Source organism: Hippocampus zosterae, chromosome 14, assembly GCF_025434085.1.
Source record: "Hippocampus zosterae strain Florida chromosome 14, ASM2543408v3, whole genome shotgun sequence".
NCBI lineage: Eukaryota > Metazoa > Chordata > Actinopteri > Syngnathiformes > Syngnathidae > Hippocampus > Hippocampus zosterae.
The window spans coordinates 12,639,591-12,663,923 of NC_067464.1; the positions used below are offsets into that span (position 1 = coordinate 12,639,591).

Genomic DNA, 24,333 nt, shown 5'->3' on the forward strand with positions numbered 1-24,333 from the left:
TGGAAGATCCAACATCAAACACCAGTCACTTCATGTTCCAAAGAAAAAGCATGACACGCTTAAGCAATACATTACTGGGATGCACAAGCTAGCTGAATCCTTGCGAGATTTACTGAGATTTTGCATGACATGGGATGCGAGGCGACGCTGGATTTTGGGGGGGAACTTACTTTGGTGTTTTGAAAGTGTTCAGTCTGTCCAATTTTTCTTCGGAATGAACGCACGTATCTCCATTGATTCACCGCTTAATGTGGTTAGATGAGTTTCTGTCAAAGAGTCCTCACAGAAGGGGGTGGGGGGGGGGCTAGATGAAAAGGATGTACAGCTGTCCTAATATTAGTGTAGTGTCTCTCCAGCATATTGTTTCTCTGATTACGGTGACATACTGTCATGCGGTCCTGGATAAACCATGTCCATCCGATTGGTCACGTCTCATGGTGTTACACCATAAACTCTACCTTCCGTGTCCCACTAAACTGTTCTACTTTTGAGGTGTGCCAAAAAGAGAGTTGCTCATTATTACATTGTACATAGCATACTTTCTTGCCATCAATCCATTTGCCACGCTGCTAATCAGCGTGTGCGCCAGAGGCGATTGCTCTAAGACTGCAAGGGAAGCTCAGCTTCCCCTAAAATGTCAAACAATAAGTGATTGAATATACTATGTGTGTACGTACAATTGTGTGGACATGTCATTGACTAAATATGCGCGACAACGCGCTCAACTTTTGTTCCGAATCAGCTTCTTATTACTGGTTACAATGCGACTCTCTTCTCATTCCTTCCCGCAGTTTCACCGTGGTGTGTGTGGACGCTGAGCGTATGCAGCACGGATGCTCGGCGTCTAGAGAGTTCAGTGTAGGTTGTCCCAATGCATTGAATCGAGATGAGTTATTGAATAAATGCTGGTTTTGTCCCGCCCATCGGACGCTCAGCGTCTCTGGGAGTCTATGGACACTGGCCGTGAATCGACTGGCCCGGACGCTGAGCTTTTCTGCATGATGATTGGATGATCTGTCTGAGGCTGAATCTCTTTTTGATTGATAGCGAAATGAGCCAATCACCGATCTTATGGTGAAGGCATCATTTTCATTTTTTTTTTGAAAAGGAACAGAGAGTAGAATTCACGTACAAATAACCGGACGCATTTTATGATGGAGGCCGAAATTGAGCTTCGCCTCCGGAACAGACCAGCATCCGTCACTGGTGTGCGCATGCAGTAACCCGCGTGTGTGTATGTCTGAGTTCACTTGTGCACCTGTGTATGTCAAAAACCTCCTTGTGTGGAAGGTGACGATTGCAAGATGTTAAACGAGAGGTGCGGTACACTCTGGACCTATCATCATTCGGTTGCAAACTTGTATTTGGTGTGCTCACACATACGTGCATGCCCGTGGCATGTAGATCAAATGTTTGAATGGCAAATCTCGAACACCGATGGGTTATATCTGTCCAGTTGTGGTATGAAGTTGAGTCACACAAAGGACATCCAGTGTGTTGGTGAACTTCTCGCAAAATGTTCCAACATTTTCTGTTGCGAGCTTGATGATCAAGCGCTAGTTCACACCGTCATATGGGTAATGATCGATTTGGTGCATCGCTGTCAGTAGAATGGTTCACTCATCTGACTTGCATCAAGGCAGAGTTACTTTGGCTCCCAGTTTGATGTGCATGCGAGTCTGAATGGTTGTCTGTATTTAGGTGTGCCAATGCAGACAATTGGTGCGGTCGGCTTTTTGCCCAAAGTGGGCCCCGCCCGACGCAACACTGAACAAGATTAAGTGGTCAAGAAAATGAATGGATAATTTGAGGAGGTGAGATTTGTTGGAATCTACCGACTGGTTTGGTTCCACTTCCTTAAGAGTGAAGTCACATACCGAACTCGGATGAATGCAAGAAAATGAATAGAGGAAAGGTCATTGTTGCCATGTGTGTTGGTGATGATTGGCTTGTGTATGAGTCGTATACGTTATGCATCTCAGCGTAGCACTTTGAGATATGGCTCATGGATATCTATATAGCATTGTACTCTCTCATCTGCAATCTGTGAGTTTGTTGTCAATTGTGTATGTATTTTAAAAGTGATAGTCTGCCTGGGAGGCCTGTTTGGGTGACATGAATGTTGATTCAAGATACTGCAGTGATATGAGACGATAGACCCATGGAAGGCAGATTTTCCCAACTGTTATTTTCACGTCAGCCTCTTCTTTGTACAGCAAGTGTTTTCACAGGTTTTCTCTTTCCTGAGTTGGGTCTAATATGAACCAGCTGTACATACTCCTACCGTACGATACCTGCAAATGATTGCAGCTACCAGGAATAATAGCCCTTTTACAAAGACCAACTTCAGAGTTGCCAACTGGTCATGGCGAGGATATTTCAAAGTGAGACAATGTGGGTTTGGTCATTTTCTCATGAGCATTCTCTAATTTAAAATACATTCACAACTGTTTTCTTCAAATAAGGCGTGAAAAACAAACACTCAAGTCAAACGTCATGAACTGGCAGCTGCCGACGACGCTCTTGCGCACAATGCCCTGAGCATCTGACAGTTCCTGGCTGAGAAGAAAGCTGAAGCAAACTGTCCGCTCACTCGGACTGACTTTGTATCATTTATTTATTTTTCTTCTTTCCCAAGCTTAAGAGGATCGCCAAGGTGACCTGTTCTTCACTTAATGACAGCAAGCTGGACTTGATGACAGAGCGTCAGAGGATCCTGGAAGAATCTTTCCAGGGTTGTGTGACGGCGTGGTTGAGACGGCTGGTGTTAGACACCAGAGGGATTTCTCAGATGGGAAAAACTATTTTGGATGGATATCTGGAATGACATTGGTCTTGGATCATTTTTTACACACCTCATATAATTCTGTGGTCCTTATAGGAAAGTTATCTTTCCAAGTCATTTCTCTCTAGTAAGGAATGAAGTTCAGTTTTTGTTCAAAAGTTTCATGTTCTCATCAGAAAATATGCAAGTGATTCTGAGTCAGTGTTATGGGTGGTGACTTTGATACTCAGATACTTGATCCTATTCTTCATCGCGATCACGATTTGGGCTTATTGTCCTTTAATTTGGATAAACTGCATCAATTATTCTTTCCCTCGTGTGTCTCACATTCCCCTCCATTAGACATAGACGACGTGAGAAAATGTTTTTTTCCAGGTTTGGCGTCAGCTCCAGCTCTTTTCTGTGGCGGCCACATGTGATTTGCTAAAAAGACTGAAAGCTGCTCTGATGACTGTGAAGCAAGTCAGAACAGTTTGCACTATTTATTTTCATACTCCCGCTTCTCTTTTCTTGTTGCACTGACATGACCTGACATTTGAGGTGGCTAAATATGTCTTGACTATCAAAATAAAGCATAGTTCTTAAGGCTTGAATGAACATGTTATGTCACTTAAAATGACAAGACTCATAACCATTAAACTTGAATAAGAGAACTCCCACTCTAGGAATTTGTTCTCCCATTTTACAGCAGAAGAAAAAAAATCAGCTGACACAAAAGCTACATTTTCAGTAGTTTTATTGAAAAATGCCTCTTCGGTTTTTTAGAAATAAATAAGAAAATAAGGCTGTTGGGGAATTCACAACATACGTGCAGTTAAAACATGAGAACAGCAATTCTTTGACCCATCGTCTTGCGTCCAAATCCGACTGCATTGACTGAACACAAATATATCCTCACTGACAAATCTTCAGTAAATCAACACAAACATGCAAATGACACATCTGGTAGCACAAACAAAAACATTTGTCGAAAAAGTTTGTGTTGAATGCCCGACTGTTATTTGCTTTTATAGGCCATACAAAATATGATGCGGAACAAACCTTTATGGGCTAAAATTAAAAAAACTTTAGAATCCCATGGAATCTCTCCAACATCTTTACATAAAAAGACCGGCTGGTGGTTAACTTTCTTATTAGTGCATTCATCGCTGTAGTCAGATAATACAAGCAGGCATTAAAAGTAGCACAAAGCGTGCCGGGTGACCTTGTATTGCTAAGTTCTCATGTCAAAACAATATATGTTCAATATAACTATGGGTATCAAACCCATATACATACGTTCCGAATAGCACTTTATCCTCACATAAATGGATCGTCCAATTTATGTAAATACTACGCTCTAAGAACTCCTTGTGGTAGCTATGATGCTAGTGTCTCTGTTTCGCCTCTTGGTTGCGATCGCTTTCTTCGCTGGTTTCGCGCGTAACTTGATGATTGTACTGTCTCAATTGCTCCAGCGGGCTCCACGGGTAAAGACGCTACCTCCGGTTCAGGCTGGTAGTTGTTGGCTATAGAAAATATGCGGCCAAATCAAAGAAGAGCTGCACAATTTCAAATTGTATTGCACATCGTTTTTTTTTTTTCTCCCCTAAAAAGTGTTACACTTTTGCTTTAACACAAAGGAGTATTCGCCTCATATAAAAGAACAGAAATGAAAAAAAAATATACTATGAGAATAAAGTAAAAATATGACAAGAAAAAAATGCAATATGTGAGAAAAATGTTGCAATTTGTGAGAATAAAGTCATAATTTTAGTTTATTTTTTTTGTTTTGCAGGAATAAAGTTGTAAAATGACCAACAAATTGCGCTGTTGAGGAAATTGTCAGGTTCCACTTTCTTCAGTTTAAGAACAATGAAGTAGTCAACTTTATTCCTGTATGATAAATACTTTTAATCATTTTCTTATACATCACTTCTCCTATCATTATGACTTTATTCTTACCTCAAGCCCTTTCATAATAAAGATTTTAAAAAAACAAAAAACAAGACAAATACAACAACTGCGCTCCACCAAACTGGCAAGAGAGCAACACTGAGCACCCATTTGTTCAACTTACACACAAAATAAAAAGATAATGGTTAAAAATACAAATGGAACATGCTTCAGTCTGGTCACTTTGTAAACAGAGGTTATTGTTGGTGTAAGTAAGTTAGCGAGGCGGTTATAAGGCACAAGCTCGGTACAGACGTTAACTTGGATTTAGTGAAGTGTCTGGGATCATACATCATTTACATTAGTTTTTTGTTTCTTTATTTTTTTTATTTACAGTCTCACCTCTACACGTACACAGTTATGGAATCCTCTTTGTTAGTACGTAGTTGTGTTGGGCGGTGTTTGTACATGCTCCTTCCTCGGTAGGAATGCTCGGTCTCTGTTTTTGTGTTCCCAGCGGTTTTGTGGTTCAAGATGCAAACAGGCCAGCAGGTTGCCATCAGGGGTAGCTTATAGCTGTGAGATGATGTTAGTGCCAGTCCACTTCCATTCTGGTTTTTGGCTTTTTGTCATGTTTGTTTTAATGTTCATTAGTCATGTCCATGGTGCTTATCCTTTATTAATGCCCTGTAACAAATGGGCAAAAGTCTCAGAAACAGCACTTCAAACTTAAAAAATGCATAGTAGACTCAGTGAATTTACTATGCCTAACCTGCAAATGTTCAAATATTCAGAAAAATAAAAAAGGTATTATCCCGCGTGCAAGGAATCATACACTGCTAGCTAGTGTGATCTACATGCATGTCTTAAATAGAACTTCAAACAAATGCAGATGGTGGAAAGTGGTGAGTTCCAACTGACCGATCGCTAAACACTTCCCAGTTGGGACTGGCCAATCCAGGTTTGGCTGAGCACAGCCGGCTTATTAAAATTGGGATTCAAGGATTGCACATGGGCCTTGAGTGAAAGTGAAATGAAGAATTCCAAGTTGGCAATCATGAAGATAGTGAAGTTAGCTTCCATGTGAGGAAGTCCATGTTTTTCTTCCTCCGTCCAACATCGTTGAATGGACCCATTGTTCGCAGAACAGTGAAATCTCAAACGGCAAATGCTCCGCAAATTGTACAATTTGGAATTTGACCAAAATTTTAGCACCGCATCAAAGACAGCAAAAATTGAAAAGTGCCATGATAAATACAAAAACCTATTTTGGAACAGCAGATAACTCCTCTTTATGTGTAACCTTAATGTCCAAAATGTTACCTACACTTGGACCTGGAAGTGATTATTTCTATTTTCATTAGTATTATATTTTCATTAGTTCCTAAAGGAAAAACATTGTTTTAAAATGCAAATGCGTAGGAGGTTGACCAGAATCTCAGATAGAATAATGTCCAAACTCCGAGGTTTCACTGTATGGTAATATTTCAACAATTTAGGGGACAGAGTTTAGTGGTCAGTTTTCTTACATGAATGTTTTGTTTTTCCACTACATGCATGTTTCTAAATGTTATCATTGCTAGTAGTGCACTGGGTTGCGTGAAATTAGTCTGCTATCTCATGGCATGCAGGACCGAGACATTTTCAGCCTTACCTGGATATCCGTTGTAAGGGATGCCAACACACTGAGAGGAGTCGCAGTATCCTTGGGGTCCTGGTGGTCCCCTCACACCTGGATTACCATTACGGCCTGGAGGGCCACGGGGCCCCGAAGAGCCAGTGGGCCCCGGGGGTCCAGTTCTTGACTCTCCTTGTGGTCCTGACAAGAGAGGAGGAAAGGCTGTTTAGGAGAGGTGGGCACACAAGACATCGCTCGTAAATATTGACTGGAAACGGGTGGCAGCTCTGTAACTTCACAATTTTTTTTGCTCAATTAGAAAGATGACAATCGCCCCTCTGTCCAAAAAAAAAAAAAAAAGCCGTGTAGAAGTTTGTGGCGGTACCCGTCCTACTCACCCACCCCGCTTCCCCCAAGCTCCATCTGTCTAGACAGTCAGAACTCGGCATGGAATTTTCCCCTTCACTCTCTCTCTGCCTTAAGTGAACCCATGTGTTGTCAACCAAGTCACCAAGGAAAGCTCATTGTGCAACAATCTCGTTCTATCTTTTTCATACACACACACACACGTGAAAATGCGCACACGCACACACACTCATTGGATTGAGTCATCAGAGTGGACTTCCTCCCACAGGCCTTCAGTTGTGTCTCACATCATTCAGCATTTTGGTCTTGTGAGGCCGGATTCAAGAGCGCACATGGTTTACAAATGTCTTCCTCTGACCAAGAGGAAGTCTTAAGAAGCGATGAGCTATTGAGACTATTTCTGTTGAAATGACACTAGCTGTAGCGTTACACCGAAGATATTGTGACTCGACAGGTAATGTGGAAGTGTATCGTGACCACGACTGACATCTGGAACTTGTGAAAAATGTATAGACAAATTTAATGCATGCTATGGTATGTTATATTTCAGATGTGCACAATGTTTGGAAAAGCACATAAATCCAACGGAAGGGTTCAGGAAGATCACTGGTGTTTTTCAAAGATTTTATGTGATGCAGATGCGCCAACCAAGGTGCCTGCGGCAGAGAAATTTTTGATGAAAAATCTTTGCTTTTATTTATTTTTTTCTGCAAAGGCATTTTAATTTCACAAAATTGGACGTTGTCCCTGTGTTGAAAACCTGCATGAAAAGAGAAATGTAGCAAACTGTGCCAGTAGTATTTATTAAAGTCGTACAACTGTAGCTGACCAGCAGTCTGTCTGCAGCTGCCATGGAGGAGATGTTAAACAGAGAACGTACACGTTTATGTTCTTTGCCTCATCGAGCGGAAGATTCAACAATGAAGGCCATTGTCAGACCAAAGAGAGAGGAACGAGAGACAGTCTTACCTGGTGGTCCAGTTGAACCTCTTTGTCCTCTGATACCTGTGCCTGGAGCTCCTCTCTCTCCCTTCTCACCTGGCGAACCTACACAAATAAACCAGTGAAATCAGTTTTGGAATGCTGAAACATTAGTGGAGGGAGAAACATTTTTTAAAACGCATCCTGTAATAAGATGGAATTTAAAGCTCATAAAGAAAATAGTTAAGTTGAACCATGTGCAGACTGCACCGGGTTGCTATGTAGTCACATTTAGCATGACCTTAAACTCAACTTTTAAAAAGCGAGTCCAAAAAAAAAACCTCTGAGTTACCTCTTTCTCCTTGACTTCCAGGTAAACCGGGACCTCCTGGGAAGCCGGGTCGTCCAGATTGTCCGGGTTCTCCACGGGATCCCGGTTCGCCGGCTGGGCCAGGTGGACCGGGTGGCCCTGGGTTGTTGCTACGGTAGCCAGATGGAATCTGGTTGAGCATCTGGTCGATTCTGCTCATCTGACCTGGAACAAATAACAACACATGTTAAGAGTGGGATGATCAAAGTGGAAAATAATAGGGTGAAGAATGTTGCTCACTGTTTACAAGCTGTTCGCAAACTTGTCTCGCAATGGAACGCATCATGTTTTGGGATGCAAAGTCACCCTGGAAGCACAAAGTTTGATTCAATCAAAGTGGCGGTGGTGATAGTGAATGAATGACTGATTCGATGAAAGGGCACATACCCTCTCGCCCTTTTCTCCCTTAATGCCAACGGGTCCCTGTTAATGAGAGGAACATCACGTTAACTCATGGAGTCTTGAAAAACATGTGACACGTTTCTATCATTAACACATACTTGGCGTCCTGGGTCTCCTGATTTTCCTGGTTTCCCTGTAACTCCTGGTGCACCTGGAGTGCCGGGACTTCCCTGAACCGGGGACAAAGAAAACAAGCGATGCATCATGAAAGAAAATTCAACTGAATCACCAAAAATGTAACAGTATTAAATAGAGGAGGGGAAGACTTAAGTCATATGACGTGACTCGAGACAGACTTCAAACGCCCATTTTCACGCTTTGCCTGGGTTAAACCTATCAAAATCTTAAATTGATTTTCACTTGCCATTCCATTTATCGTTAAAATCTACACTTTCAACGTACCGGGAGTATTCCACGTTCTCTTAAAAACAAGTATTTTTGTGTGTCATTCAAGCAACCTGGCAACGTGCAATTTTGTACTGTATTAGGAAAGGAGCTCCAAAGAACATTCGATTTGGATTATAAGAATATGTTTTTGGAAACACCAGAAAAAAAAAGAACAGCACAAACATACGACAAAAAACAATGACTACACTAACTGTATCTGTCACGAAGAAACTGATACAAGCAAGCTATGTTGGGACAAGACGAGATAAGATAGCTTCACGGTTGAGCTTACTGATAGCTGATCAACCCTTAACTTAATTGAGCAAACAATAAAGTGATAGAAAAAAACTAAACGGGTTTGGGACCATTCCAAAACGATGTAATTCTGAATGTGACATGCATGACTCTTTGCTATGATCTGTCTGCACGTACGCCATATTTGATGTGGCAAATCTACCTGTGATCTTATGCAAGTAAACTGACTGAACTTAGAAGACAAACCGCCAAGTGTTCAAAGTTAATGCTTCATGTTCACCAATTCACGCACACTCGCATTCATATACATGAATACTTTATATCAATGTCAATGTTTATCATCACAGTAGCATTAGATGTATTGGTAGTGGTTAAAAATTCTTGCAAACCTGAGGGAAAAAAAAAACAAAATACACTTATTTTTCTAAATAATAAACATGTCATTGTTTTATTGCAAAACACTTTACTTTTATAGGTGTCAATATGTTTTGGTTTTTGGTTTTTATATACATAAAAAACATTTTATCATCACTCCAATTCTGTTGTGACTCAGAACAGTTGTATGACTTGACTTATGAGTTGCTTAATGTGGCTTGAAATTTAGCAGGGCCTCAACTTGCTTTAGTTTTGCCACAGCAACTTGGGTCTTGCCTGAAGATGTAAAGGTTACCCCTTGAGACTTGTGACTTGCACATACTGGACGTGACTTCTGCTTACCTCCGGCATTCAGTCCGTTCTGCTTGAATTAATTCATTTAAATTGGGATCTCCACTGTAAGAACTGTATTTGAGGCCACATGTTGCTAAGGGCCCAAAGCAGAGATTGGATATGTCAAAACATGGATGGATACTCATGACATCTACTGTTTGTAATCATTTATTTATTGTATGTTGGCATGACGCCTGTCCTCTGCAGGGCTGGATTAATTGCATTCAGACGTACCATAACCACAGCGAAAAGAAAGGGGCCGACACATTCGGCAACTTTTTGGCAGAAGAGACACGAAGAGATGACAGTATACAAGCAATGGTTACACATCACTCAGGATTTTTGTTTTAAGTGCTTGCATTTAATGGAACACACACTTACCATTGGCCCTGGTGGGCCTCTGGGTCCAGATGCTCCATCCTTTCCTGGTGGACCCTGGACAGAAACAACAAACAATCATGCATGGGCTACAACACACCGGGGACACTCCCCGTGCAATACATCAGTGTCATGACTTTGTATTGCTTTCAGTCTTTAGTCTGCCTTCCACAATTACTTTTTGTCCAAATTCGCACCTTGAGTATTGTTGCTGACACTGGTTAGAACATGCTGTGTAAGCACACTCTAACACCATTTCGGTTCACTAAGTGGCTAATTATCTTCAAACTAAATAAGAGAATGTTGCATCCATTTGTGACCACACTAAGACCTCACATTAAGCGAGTCTGGAGGTCTACCTTACCCGCGCTCCGCTCTGGCCAATGGCGCCCGGAGGACCTCGTGGTCCGGGACGACCCTGGGAGAAAAAGCAAACACAGTCAATTGATGTGCAGTGATCAGGAACAACCTATTCAAACAGTTACCGAAATGCTTCAATGTACTATAAAGATAAAAAAATAATAATAATAATCATGCCTTTCTCAGTTATTATGCCAAAGTCAACATACTAAGGCTCAATGCCGTTGATATATGATATCCATAAGAACATGCACATTAATGATGGTACATACTGCAATCTCGAAAAACCACTTCATTCTTTTTAACCGCAGTTGAATCATGAGAATTGGCTCAAGAACCTCCCAATTCCAATCTAGAGTGAGTTGCACTATATTTCAATCGAAATCTCCTCAAGGAAGTGATTTTGAGCTGGTAAAGGCAGATCACAAAAACTCAATGTCAAGTTTCAGAATTTCAATATGCAGTTTTTACAAAGTCATTATAATCTTCATTTCAAGGCTGGGAATAAAACATTCCCGTTTTTCCTGTTTGGTAACCTGAGTCCACACTTAATAATGTATCTGCATCACCGCACTACCGTTTGTCAATCATTGAGGCCCTTTTGAGAGTGTGCGTGTCCCTGAGGATAAAGGGTAATCTTCCCACTCCTGATTGTGGTTTCCCTACATGCCGCGTCAACCGAATTCAGGCTCCAGAAGCGGCAATTCTCTCGACGAATAACCTCTTACTTCCTGTTCATCTACCGCGAGAAGAAAGCAGGGTTACTTACTTGCAGGCCAGCTAGACCAGAGTCTCCACGATCTCCCTTTGGTCCGGGGCGACCCTGAATGCGCAGCAGAAAATACCTATTTTTTCACTCTTGCTTTATCTATATACAGTATATCCCAACCACAGATGATCGTGGAGGGAAATCTTCCAGCCATTCAAGAATTTGACCACATTTTTCTCTTTGCTGTGACTGATAATGAAGACTATTTAACTTTGTGGTGTACATGAACTTACAGGTGATCCAGGGAGAGAAAGTCCATTAGGACCTTGAGGACCGGGTGGTCCCATGGGGCCGACACTTCCAGGATCACCGCGTGCACCCACTGGACCCTGCCGAGATGGAGAACATAACCCAAAACTTTTAAAAGAAGACAACCCGCAAACTGACTTTATCAGTTTGTGGTTGGAGAATATTTGAGATCCTCGACTGCAATTATACGAAGCTGAATGAGAATAAGCCGCCACAGTGAGTATGAACAAAATTCAGATGTTGCTCCTTCTGTTGCTGTGATTGAACATAGTGTTGCAGCACACTCGTAACCGCTTCTGGAAAACCACAGCAATGAGATATGGTGTTCCCAGTCTGGGAAGCGCCTTTGTCGTTGACTTGAAAACCCTCACGGATGAAATGACAGTTAAAACAGTACAAGATGTTAAAAGTGAAGAGAGGTTTTGCTCACAGGTTTGCCCGGGTCGCCTCGATCTCCTCGTGGTCCCTTAGATCCCGGGCCACCCTAGACAGGCAAGCAATGAAAAAGACACGGTGTGAGTGCAACAACGGGAGTCGAGCCCAACAGCCGCAAAATGCAATCCTCGCAGGAGATGAGTGTGGGGTTATGAGCGCACATTATCCAGTCGTTTTTCCAACAGGCATTTATCTTTTGACGTTACCCCCTAAACCCACGTTTCATTGCATGTGACTGGCCTCATGCTCAATTGCTCTGCTCAGGAAAAGAAAATATCTCCTGAGGCGAGGGACATCCTGGAAATCAAACTGTATTGCAGGCAAATGTCAAGCTGCTCTTTATAATCGCACCATCATAAGAAGCTATGGCATTGTCATCATTGCCGTAACATGTTTGACATATGAGAGAAGTATTTTATCAGCGGGAGGAAAAGCTGAAGACAGGTCGGAGGAAAGTAGGATGTGTAGTGACTTTACCGAAGGACCGGGAGGCCCCTGGGGGCCGATGCTATCCTGTGTACATGTGCAGGAGTGGGGGAGGGCCGGGCACTTTGCCTCATCTCGCTGGAAGCAAAAGGAAAGGGATTAGATGAGGGCGGATAATACCAGCAATTCACGGTCAAAAAGATTTACGGATACCATCGGGATTGTTTCAAACGAATAGAAATGAGGGAATTATCGTTCGGTAAACGTATGTGCATACTCCTTGTACGAGCGGCAGAATCTTCAGAAATGTGTTTCACTGACAGATCGATCCTGATCTCAGGACGCATTCATTTCCATGTTACTTAATGTCAAAAGTGTCTTTTTACGTCACCGTTTTCGGTCACGTTCTGAATTTGACAAACATTTTCAGAAAAAATAGTCCCTCCACGCTCGTGTAGTTCCAACCATTGAATGATGATGTTATTGAACAGCGCTGTTTTTCAAAGGAGACTTACTGTGGCGGGCAGGTCGCAGCATTTGTCTCGGCTGATCCAGCTCAAGCTGCAGATAATATCGAACATCTGGAGCTGGAACTAAATAGCGGTGGACAAAAACATTGAAGGTGTTAAAAATGGTTTCCATACATGATGACAATGCACAGTGTTAACAAGACGGCGGAATTCTGGAAACCAAGCCCCCCTTTTTTTTCTTTTCTTTTTATTTATTTTATTATTATTATTATTTTTTACTGTGCATAGACACAGATGGGGATTCTTTCAAAGAATTCATTTTTTATTGATTGTTCACCGAAGTTGCGAAAAGAAATGAGATGCACTTGCACACGTGTTCTCTGCAAGTCTTGTTTCACTTACTGTTGCAGTCTGGCTCCTTCCAGAGCGGGCCATCTTGCCAAGCACTTCGTATCCCTCCAATGTGATGTTGCTGGCCTCCTTGATGGGCTTCTCTCCCACCTCTTGGCAGTCCAAGTTGAGCCTGACTTTCTCTGGGGAGATGGTGATGTGGAGCTGTAAGAAGAAGAAGAAGAAGAAGAAGAAGATGATGGACAGGTGGCACATATAACATATGACCGTCTTTTACAAATTTTGAAGCTGCTAAACTTGTAGCCACGCTATTATTCGATAATGCTTCGGGATTTTGAGAATATGGCTTTGACATTCACTTTTGGACTTGTCTGGGGTCTGACTTACCTTTTAAATGTGAAGGAAATGAGGAATTAAGGAAAAGTGCAGCCTTACAGAGAAGAAAAACCTCACTGAACCTTTCTCAACCCTTTTGGATTAAGCTTCTAAAGACGCGCATACTTTAGTCCACACAATTACTTCTTTCAGGAAAGTGTTTAGACTTTCCAAAATTGCGCTGATTACGCACTTCCATATTACCATTCAGTGGTTCCTGATTCTTTACACAACTCCTGTTTGATCCCGTTTTCTGATGAATGGATAGACAGAAGGAAATGTACACCAGTTGACAGCAGTCTGCATTGGTAAAACTGCAAAGTTTGTATAACAATACAGAATGACTTTGGTGTCAGATTGTGTCCAGAGAGCCCCGCTTGACATCACGAAACCATATCATTTGTGGCATACCGAGCTTTCATTTGAGCAGAGCACATTTTCCCTTGCTCAGCGGTTAGACGAGCTTTTTGTTATGTTTCAATAAGCAAGTCACTATTCCTCTCCACAAAACTTTTAACAACCACGGGCTTGACCAGAGGTCTTGGAAGCTAAACTCATACTTCCGTAGTCGCTGGGCCTTGGGTGGACAAGACTATGACACTCATATCTTGAGGGTGACATTGTTTGAGCCGAAATGTTAATACAAAATACATGTGTTCACCTACTGTGTCTTCACCACTGACAAATCGAAACGGGTTTCCTCTAAGCAGTCTTTAGCTTTGCGTATATTTAAACCTTTCACACTTAGTACGTGAATGGAGTGAGACGAAATCAACATTAGTATTCATACTTATACGTGAAACATCGTCATTGTGTTGACCCAAAGGTACGCTCCTGTCAAGACCATTCATATGATCACGTGCTCAAATTTCAGGCTGATTTTTTACTTTCCTGGATTTCTATCAGAATTTCTTTTGTTACTCTTGGCCTGCCCCAATTCTGAACCTTAAGACCAAGTATAGTTGTAAAATTTATCCAACAATGAAGTTTGACTTAAAGGTTAGGGTAGACTATTATTTATTTATTTATTTTCAAAACAAGCCCCAGTTAGGCTAATTATTTGTGTTTTGGCTAATTTCTATTGTCTGATCTCTATAGATGATACAACACAAGACAAGACATGGTGTTTTCTTCAGTCATTAAGTCTTCTTGCGTGAGTCATGAATAGGTTCGCATCTTCACATTAAAACCAGATTAGATGTAACTGCAAGGCAGGACAAACCCATCGATATTTTAAGTGCTCTGCTGACTAAACCGAGCCTTTGCATTAGCAAGCCTCTGTTAGCGAACCACACATTTAAAGCTACCGCTCACTTTTCAGGTCTGTCTTGATGCAGCGGTGTCAAAGATATTGCGTTTTAGTGAGATGACCTGAAACGAGCATTTGTGAGTTAACAGGACCATACTCCTACTGTAGACTGCTGGGCCCTCAAGTGTGGGAGTCAGGGAGTTCCCAAGAGGGGTAGCGGGGCTGTCATCTGCAAAAGTCATCTTTGAGAGCTTTCCCACATGCTCAGCTAGTGGTAGACCACGACCTCTCAAGCCGGGGTTGCACTTTATTTACAAGTTTGAGGGGGAAAGCCAAATGTAAGCACTCTATGACTCAGAGATGTGGACTCGACCCACATGAAAGGACTCTTATTAATACATTACAAAAATGAAATGAGTCCAAAATGACTGAGTGAGGAGAAATAAAAGGAACATTGTGCTCCTTCTTCAAATAGTGGAAAATAGATACAGTGCTCAATACTCACTGTATTTTCCTTTTTCCTTGGGAAGACTGTTAAAAGGTACATTAAAGGTCGAGGTTTTACAGAATGACTGCACCACCTGCATACTGTGAGATTGTTTGGGGGGTTGGTGGGGGGTGGCATTTGTGGAGGGGGTGGGGGCATTTCCACTTAAAAAAAAGAAAACCTATTCTTGGAAATTGGATGTTGGATTTTAACATTTAGTCCTATTTTTGTAATGGTTAAAGTTGGATTTATAGTATTGGTTCAAAGTCAACTACAGAGGACCAAAGGATCTAAAATTTCATTGGCAAAGTACAAGCCTGTGGTTAACTTTCCGCCTTGAGTTTGAATTTTTCTAAGAACGTCAAACAATAGTACCTGATGGATTATTTTGGGGTTGGAAAATTTGAACACTACATTTATTACAGGATCAGCACTTCAGCAAAAACCAAGGTGAACATGAGTGAGGTGAAATATGTTTGACGAAAATGGCCCTCTCTGCAAAAACTGTTGTCATGCTGTCGGGGGAAGAGCTTGTCAGACTGAACCATAGACACTGCTCAATGAAATCAACAAAATGCAGTATGATCATACATATCGCTGGCGTCAGGCAGTCCCTGTACCAGCAAAATCATCACTTTTCCAGCGACCCCTAATCCCCAAAAACAATAGCCAAAGGAAAACAAGCCATTTTCAACAACTTTGATTGGTCAATAATTTGTAAAACAAACAAAAAATGCACACTCACACACATCTGTACTGACCTATAGAATAAATTTGTGAAAAAAATGTGAAATTCACCAAATTCTGCCAGAAAAAAGGTTTTGGCCCCACGCCAGCAATAAACACATTACATACTGTACTATGAGGTGAGTCTGTAACCACTGTACTTGCGGACAAAGTGTCCGGAAACCACATCAACACAGTCTGCCAAAGCATGCAGCAGCAGCACTCAGTCAGCAACCCGGGTAAAAAAAATAAATAAATAAATCTGCTCGGTTGACCACTGAGCCACAAACTGTAGCAAGCCAGTGTCCATTCAGAGTACAGTTGCCGGCATGATCACGCTCTGAGGGCTCACACATACAAATTAAGCTGTCCAAGCAGAGCATCGGTGATGTCATTGAATCACTAGCAAACATTTTCCAGGATATTAATCATTTATAAAATCCTCCTAATTTAGTTTTGTGCTTTCTGAATAATAACACTGAAGGTGCAAATTTCAGAACACTCTCAGACTCTTCATATTTGTTAAGAAAAAGAGAACAAAGAAATGCAATGGACATTTGGAACCGTTTTCAAAACTTGCTATCAAACAATAATTTCAAGTAAATTTACTTTTATTTGTATACACTCATACTCATGTCAACTATTAGAAGTCAAAAACGGAAAGTATGACGATATTAAATAGTCATCAACTAAATTAATCAAAAGTAGTTTTGATTCCACAGATTTCTGTTCATATTTTGTTCCTTTTGCACTTATATGCAAACAAAATATTCTGACATTACTACTTAAGGACTTATGACATTTCCCTACAGTATTTACATTCTATCCCTATTATTTCTTGAAGGACAGATTTATTCCAAATCTAATTGAGTGGGACGTTCCAACGTTCCACTTAAGCGAGATTATTCCGGTATGAGTGGATGTTGGAATTGGAAAGGTCCCCTGAACTTTAGTTTGTCAGTCATTTTAGACGACCTACCAAGTAGTAGGGGGAATAAAAGCAATTGGACTTGAAACGACTATTTTTTTCGCTGCAGTGTGGGATAAACCATCAGTAAGAAAATACTCCAGGTCTCATTGTTGTGATCCCAACAGCCCGCTGAGTTGAAACAAAACAGTGGATGTTTTCCAGCCGCTGCTGGTTTTAGTTGGATTTAATACAATCTGATTTCGGTCATCCCGAGGGATGATACACAAGCAAGTGGGCCTAATGTAGTGGCAAATGTTCTGAAGACAAAGGCTTCGTGAAAGGAAAATAACGGCTCTGTAGGGAGGTTAATTCAAGCGTTGCGTTGTTTTGACAGATTATGAGAAGACAAGCTTCTCGTAACGACTCCTCTTATAAGGCAAATTTGATTCCAGGTAAACTGTCGTGGAAGATGACGACTTCGTGGCAGCTTGAACATGTCGAGTGTAAAGTTGTGTTTACATAATACCTGAAATGCACCGTGACTTTTGCACTGTTTAATCCAAATCAAATAGAACACAAAGCAATCCAGCCTCCTGCGTGCAGCACTGATTGGTTTGGGAATCACTCAACAATTTGCAGAACATTCCCTCGTCTGCTACGTGGTTATTGGATTGTTGAAGAATTTATTTTCAAATGTATTCATAAACTCCAATGCTCATTCATCGAGCGAGTATTTGAATGCCGAAATACCAATTGGACGTGAGAGCTCAGCTGTCTAATGGATTGACAATAACATTTTGGGGTAAAAAAACAAAAGCACGAGCTTGGCTGTTGAGCTGTCAATATCCAAAGTTTGAGCTAAGGCATTGAAAATTATTTAAATGATACAGTATATGAAATGAAGACGCTAATTGTCAATAATCATCAAGCACAAGGAGCGCTACAGCCCTTCGCTTTAAGGATGGGGCCGAGTGTTTACCTTGTGGAAACTGCCATGGAAAACACGCTTCACTTGTTCCTCATTAAATGTGGCTCTCTGGATCTCTCCTCGGGTGTCCTTGTTGTAGAACGTGATTGTTTTGCTTGAAGCTGGAAAGAGAGGAAGCTTTGATGAAGAGGCACGCAAAGCACAGACTCTACTATAGGTAACACATGGGGGTGGACGGATGAGGGGGATAACAGGAAGGTTACAGGGGGATTTAGTCCATGCTCCTAATCATTTGCATGCACTTACCACATGTGTAGTTGCACAGTGGTAAAAGATACTCGGTGAAAAATAAATGTCGATCTTAGAAGCAAGTTGACTCCTAAATTACAGTACAGAATTGCAGACAGTTCGGTACACTTCCTGTTACCGTTTTCCATAACTATCCGTGGTTAATGGACTATGTGAAAGTTGAATTTGCTCCAGCATCAGATCTAGTGACAAGAGGAGCCTTACGGTTAATGGTGAGCCCGACCTCCGGATTATTGTTCCTGTCTGCAATCTGCCAGATGTCAAAAGGATCTGAAGGTGTATCAGGTAGGAGTCGGAAGAGGACGACGATGGTGTAGGATGGAGGGAGACCGTCTGGATGAATCTCCCTGTTGGTGGGTGTTTACGAAGTGTGTGGTTATTAAACAAAAGCGGACACAGTCAAGCAATCAAGCAAATTTCAAAGCCTTTAAAAGGTAAATGATTACCAGTTACCCCTGTGGGCGTGCAAAAATGCATGTTGAAAGAATTTTCCATCCCCGCTTCCTGACTACAATGGGAACTGTTTCCATTCCACACATACAAATAAATACACTAGACTTGAGAAGTCCTGTAGCTGCCACTCACCACTTGGGGATACATAAAAAGACAAAAGCTTTAACCCAGCCTTGTGTATAATCCCTTTGACGAAAAGGGAAATTGAGTATCATTATGAATAATTACCGGGGGCTGGACATTATTAGTTCACATTAAAGAAGAAGCCACTCTGCTGATTTGAAATACAGACTGGATTTTTCACCAGTTCTTACTTGGTGGGCTGGTTTAAGAAGGCATTCTTATGTAGCCTGTAGGCAATGTAGCTGTTGAATGAGCCCGGTTCCATGGACACCCCATTCATGCCGGCGAACGTGCGATCTGTGATGTTGAAAGCCTCAAGCATCCTGAATCCTGAAAATGGATGAAGAGCGTAGTCATAGGAAAAGGTGTAAGCCATCACAAGGACAATAATAATTGTCAACTCGCAAGTTGTGTCGGGATCGGTCAGTATGGGCCCGTGTGGTGCTTACCGGGTGTGGTGTATCCATTCATGTAGATCAGAGGACAAGCTAAAGAAAAAACAGAAAGCGATAAAGGATTGGAAAAGCACAAAGGCTCAGCAGAAATATGCCTCATTCGGTGCGTGTCCTGCAACCTCTGCAGGCGCTCCAATCAATCCTCTTGTACCTTGCAAAAGTCACGTTTAGCCCTTGAATCGGGTCTGTAAAATATTTAAAGGCGACAATATAATCTGTGTCTTACTGGAGGTAGCTGTTTCACAAATGAAGGTGATCAGGTTGTCCTGGATCTTGGCAAAGGCATCGTAGTCATCTACCACAAACACGTGTCTTTCACTGGGCTTGCTGCCAATGTTTCTCAACTCTACCATGTCCACGTCGGCCACGCCAACCACAAATACACTGTAGCCTGTGGAGGTAACCACACAAAATGAGACAAATGTTAAAACGTACACTTTTTTTTTAATCTAGGAGGTTAAAACCTGAACGCAAAATTGAACCGGAACCTAAAGTTGAGGAAAAAAAGGTGGATTGTTTGTTTGTTAGCAGGCTTTGTCCCAGTTGAGAAGGATGACATAGGATGTGACAAATGGAAAGCTGCGGGTGACTGTAACGTAAAAATGAATAAATACATAAATCAAATTCAGTGAGCCATTATTTCTTGCTCCGAGCGCCACCGCTTTATGCAGAACTTGCAGTTATTGCATAATCCTATAAACAAACTAACCAAAATACAAATATGATGAATGGGCAATCTGTTTCTCACGCTGTGTCATCGACTGAGGTAAAAACCTTCAAATCTGCAAACAATTTTGTGGCTGAAAATGGAAATTCCAATCATTAAAACGTGTTTTTGTGCACTACACAGATGCAAATACACTTAGGGCTTACCAGCTTGCTGCAGCTGTAGAGCGTTCTTCTTCACCTCATCCTGGGAGCGTCCATCAGTGACTACCACTAGAACCTTAGGAACATTCCTCCTCATTCCACTGTCAGAGGTGAACACCTTATCGTAAACGTGCTTCAGCGCAATGCCTGGACAAAGGAGCAGGAATCAACACCTTGACCAACCGTCATAATTTCATTTTGTAGATGGGCACATGCACTTGTAAAATCAGTACCTGTCTTGGTGTTTCCTCCTCTGTAGCGGACGTTCTTCAGAGCTGAAACGACAACACCCTTGTCATGGTATGTGTTGAGCTTGAACTCCGTCTTAGCATCATCGCTGTACTGCACAAATCCAACCTGTTCAAAGGGAGGGGAGGCAAATGTGACAAGAGAGACATGGCAATAGAATTCTTTGCATTCTGCATAATCCAAACAGATTGATGACTGAAACGACGCCAGAGAATTCCTTCCGACCTGCATGCCGCTCGGGCTGATGACATCAAAGGCACCAGTCATGCTTATGACAAACTGGATGACCTTGTGGAAACTTTCGTCTCCGATACTCCACGATCCATCGATGAGGAATACCAGATCAGCCTTGGCACCTCTGCAAACTGTAATTCAAGCACATCAGTGATTAATTACGGACAGCCCAGTGCATTAATATCTTTATTTCACAAGGAAAAGCCCTCCTCACCATCCATTGCCGGGGGCACTGTTACTGGTGGAGGAGGAGGGGGTGGCTCGGTTGGGGCTTCGGTGGGTTTAAGCACTAAATGCAACAGAAACAAAGTACATTAAAAAACATGAGTGCAAATGGCATGGAAGTTTAAGAGTATACAATGAAGCATAATGGATGCCTTCTTACGTGTTCGGTCCTTTACACTGACGCCAGGCCCTTCCATGTTGGGGGTCTGGGTATACACGGTGGCAGTGTACGGGGTGTCAGGTGTCAAGCCGTCAAAGCAATAACTACTCTCAGTGCTTTTGACTGTGATCTCTTGAGCTCCACGCTGAGAGGCTGAAGGGGGGAAGGGAAATGACGTCTAACTGATCAGAGAAATTCCTGGTATATTTTAAGAGAGGTTCTTGAAAGAAATAAAAATGGCTGAAACACTTACGACTGACAGGTTGGACTTTAAGTCTGTAGGACGTTGCAGCTCTGTGCTGCGTCCAGCGGATGCAGAGGGTGTCGTAGCCCACATTATATGTTATCAAGTCTGACACATTCAGGTACACTAAAAAAGACCCAGACCATATGTGATTGGAAGTGCCAAGACAATGTGGAGTAGCTGGACCTCGGTTATCAACTTACATGTGGTGCCCTGGCCGATCAGAGGTCCACTGGTGCCTGTGCCGTACTGTGCCAACACTTTCAGATCATAGGTGGTTCCAGGTGTCAGGTTATTCAGTTGGTGGGAAGTGACATCGCCGACAAACACCTCTGCGGACTGATCAGAGCCTGGGAGGAAACACATATAGAATAATAATGTGAATAACATGTGTATGTGAACCAAAGTACTGATCTGAAGAATGGCATAATCGTACCCTCAGGCTGGTAGATAAGCTTGTATCCGGTAACCCTTGATGGAACGGGGTCCCAGGAGACCTTGAAGCGGGTGTACCATTCATCAGAAACTCGAAGGTTCCTTGGGCCAAGCATAGCCGCTGTAGGAAAGACCAGGAAAAACAATACTTACAATTTTGGATCAGCGTCATCATGTCGATAAAATTCCATCTGATTCTGTTGCATCAAAACTGATGATAACATGTAACTATTTCTTTTGAATTGTGGAGCGTTGGGGAAACTACATGAAGCAACCTCAGGAAAGCGATGATTCAGCGTTTTGTTTTGTCAAGGGCCAAATTAGGTATAATGGTAGCCAGAACTATTGGAAGAAGCAGGTCTCTTTGGAGCACAGCCCTTTTATAATCCTCTGGCAATAGCTGGTGGTTCTTGTGGCCAGTGTAACACCAAGTCAAAAATGTATTTTTCTGGAATGAATCCAAATTCTGACTAAAATTTGACTGCAGTTAAACTTCTTGACTTCTGCTGTGAATTTCAAACATTTGGCCCGAATCCAGTCAATGTTGTTCGACAAAGCTCTCGAGCTCTCTCCGTCAACTAAATGGAGCCTCGCAGAGAGGTATGGATTGATTAGTCTTATACCTGTGCGACCATCTCCTTCCAGCTCTCCTCCCGGTCCTTCGTTATAGATGGCGGTCACTTTGATGTGATAAGGCGTGTCTGAATCCAGGTTCTGCAGAATCACATTATTTCTGTTCCCTGGGACTGTAGTCTGCAAGTCATGTGACAGAAACCTCAGGGTTAACTGAAACAATCAGCCATTATTTTAAGAGGTAATCTATGCAACGAGTATCGACATACACTAAGGATGTTTCATTTTGCAAATGAAATTAACTTACTTTATAACGACGCAAATCTCAACTGAAATGCTTACATATTCCTCAATGGGGTCTCCAGTGGTTGGGGCATAGGTGATGCGGTATTGCGTGACTGGCCCATCAGCATGTTCCCAGCTCACGGAGAGAGTGGAGGTAGTGGGGTCGTACACACGCATGTTCCTGGGACCGCCGCGTGGACCTACGTTGTGCGACATGACACGAATGTATTACCTGTATAATGTATAACCTCTTGTTACTGAAATACGGACATCACGTATAAGATACTATTCACAATGTTTTTTCTAATCCAGCCAGTGTTGTAATCACAAGTTTCGTACGTGTTTTGCCATTGTCACTGATGGTGTCTCCTTCACCATCACTGTACACGGCGATGACTGCAACATTGTAATCAGTGTCTGGAATCAGATTCGGCAGGATTGCCGTGGTGGAGGTCCCGGGTACCATTACCTGCACGCAAACACAAAACATGAATGTTATATTGTAAAATTGCAGTGGGACGGAATTAAAGGTGTCTAGTGGGATTGTTGGCTGTCCTTTATTTGTTTGTGTATAACCTCTTCCAAGATGGTTCATTTTAACTTTTAGTTGACAATATGAATGACAAATATTCAGACAAATTCAGAAGTTGGGCATCAGTAAGATATTTATGATCTAATGATCAGGGAAATAATATTTTTAAATGTTTTAAAGCTCCTTAAGAGTTTTGATTCCTATATTTCAACAGTTATCCAATTTTTGCTTCAATCCATGTTTCTCGCCATAGTTTAGGACCTCATTTTTCTCCAATAGGTTCCTCATTTCATCCACAGCTATTTTTGTGTGTGTATCACCTCCTCCTTTTGTAAAAAAAAAAAAAAAAAAAAAGCAAAAACAATAACAGAACAGTTATTTTGTCGGCCCTCTACTACTACCGGTACTTGCCTGCATTAGGGTCCGCCTGGTTCACCAAACACTCCAAATGAGCAAACACGAAATGAATCGACATGACATGGCATGACATCCTCCTGCCAACAACTCCCACAAACGCCCTTCCCCTTTCTCTTGATACACATGTGTGTTGTACATTCTCCACAACGCCTCCCTTTGACGCATCAGTCCCGCTGCTGTCAGCACCGAGAGAAAGTAAGAGCAAAATATTCCTTTCAAGTTGAGGAGTGTGCCTGATGGCTGCGAAGGCCACATCTTTCACACACAATAAGAACAGTTGCATGAGAACTGAGTTGCAGGAGACTTACTCCAAGAGCATATCGAGGCCAACAACAGGCAAAGCTGCCAACCCGAAGCCAGTTATGCTATGAAATAACCCAAAGTGTTGTGGAGTCATATCACATTTGATGTAGACGGCAGGGAGAGCCAACAATGTCACATCAAGTACAACTTAAAAAGTCGTTTCCATATTCCTAAAAATTCTTTCCGTGTTAAGATGTTTGAAACACTCCTAGAGGTCTCATGCAGTGGTAAGTGACTTAAAGAACTTCCCTTTAATGAACCCAGTCTTGGTTTACAGTTCATGCTAATGGACGGGTATAAAGACATGACATTTGGTCAGCAGACTAATGTTTAGCTTTAAACGTCCTATTATGAGGCTGTTACATTCCTTGTGGTAAATTTCAAATTCAAGTTAAAAGAGGGATGTTAGGCTGTAAAAATACATTTTATACATTTGTGCCCACTGGTTGGACGGAAACTTACCGACTCAGCAGGCTTGGCACCAGTAACAGGAGTGTAGACCACCCGGTACTGCAGAACTGGGCCAGTGGCGTGTTCCCAGCGTACGTTCAGGCTGTTTGTTGTGGGGTTAAATACCTGGATGTTCCTCACAGGTCGACGCTCCACTGCAGAGCCAAGAATTGTGGATGGTAGGATGGAGGTTGAGGGTATAGAGGGGTCAAGGTA

The 24,333-nt window shown here is 42.1% G+C and overlaps 1 protein-coding gene across 7 annotated transcripts in view; it reads right to left on the bottom strand.

Moving 5' to 3' along the window:
• Positions 1-3,504: 3,504 nt before the first annotated feature.
• The window catches only part of col12a1a (collagen, type XII, alpha 1a), a 52,862-nt gene continuing 32,033 nt past the window's right edge, over positions 3,505-24,333 (bottom strand). For 5 of the 7 annotated variants that reach the window (XM_052086820.1, XM_052086823.1, XM_052086822.1 and 2 more), the window contains 32 exons: positions 24,130-24,272; positions 22,755-22,884; positions 22,473-22,615; positions 22,181-22,310; positions 21,559-21,678; positions 21,326-21,472; positions 21,132-21,248; positions 20,879-21,031; positions 20,708-20,782; positions 20,485-20,624; positions 20,244-20,367; positions 20,014-20,157; positions 19,367-19,531; positions 19,135-19,173; positions 18,877-19,015; positions 18,314-18,456; positions 17,852-17,961; positions 13,177-13,329; positions 12,820-12,897; positions 12,356-12,442; positions 11,874-11,927; positions 11,428-11,523; positions 11,195-11,248; positions 10,430-10,483; positions 10,069-10,122; positions 8,436-8,507; positions 8,323-8,358; positions 8,176-8,242; positions 7,918-8,100; positions 7,614-7,691; positions 6,315-6,479; positions 3,505-4,293 (listed from right to left, as the gene is read on the bottom strand). In XM_052086820.1, coding sequence (XP_051942780.1) covers positions 4,145-4,293; positions 6,315-6,479; positions 7,614-7,691; positions 7,918-8,100; positions 8,176-8,242; positions 8,323-8,358; positions 8,436-8,507; positions 10,069-10,122; positions 10,430-10,483; positions 11,195-11,248; positions 11,428-11,523; positions 11,874-11,927; positions 12,356-12,442; positions 12,820-12,897; positions 13,177-13,329; positions 17,852-17,961; positions 18,314-18,456; positions 18,877-19,015; positions 19,135-19,173; positions 19,367-19,531; positions 20,014-20,157; positions 20,244-20,367; positions 20,485-20,624; positions 20,708-20,782; positions 20,879-21,031; positions 21,132-21,248; positions 21,326-21,472; positions 21,559-21,678; positions 22,181-22,310; positions 22,473-22,615; positions 22,755-22,884; positions 24,130-24,272 — 3,542 coding nt within the window. In that variant the 3' untranslated portion in view covers positions 3,505-4,144. Of the gene's footprint in view, positions 4,294-5,025; positions 5,348-6,314; positions 6,480-7,613; positions 7,692-7,917; positions 8,101-8,175; positions 8,243-8,322; positions 8,359-8,435; positions 8,508-10,068; positions 10,123-10,429; positions 10,484-11,194; positions 11,249-11,427; positions 11,524-11,873; positions 11,928-12,355; positions 12,443-12,819; positions 12,898-13,176; positions 13,330-17,851; positions 17,962-18,313; positions 18,457-18,876; positions 19,016-19,134; positions 19,174-19,366; positions 19,532-20,013; positions 20,158-20,243; positions 20,368-20,484; positions 20,625-20,707; positions 20,783-20,878; positions 21,032-21,131; positions 21,249-21,325; positions 21,473-21,558; positions 21,679-22,180; positions 22,311-22,472; positions 22,616-22,754; positions 22,885-24,129; positions 24,273-24,333 lie in introns of those variants that run through there. The other 2 variants (XM_052086824.1, XM_052086825.1) reach the window with 2 other exon arrangements.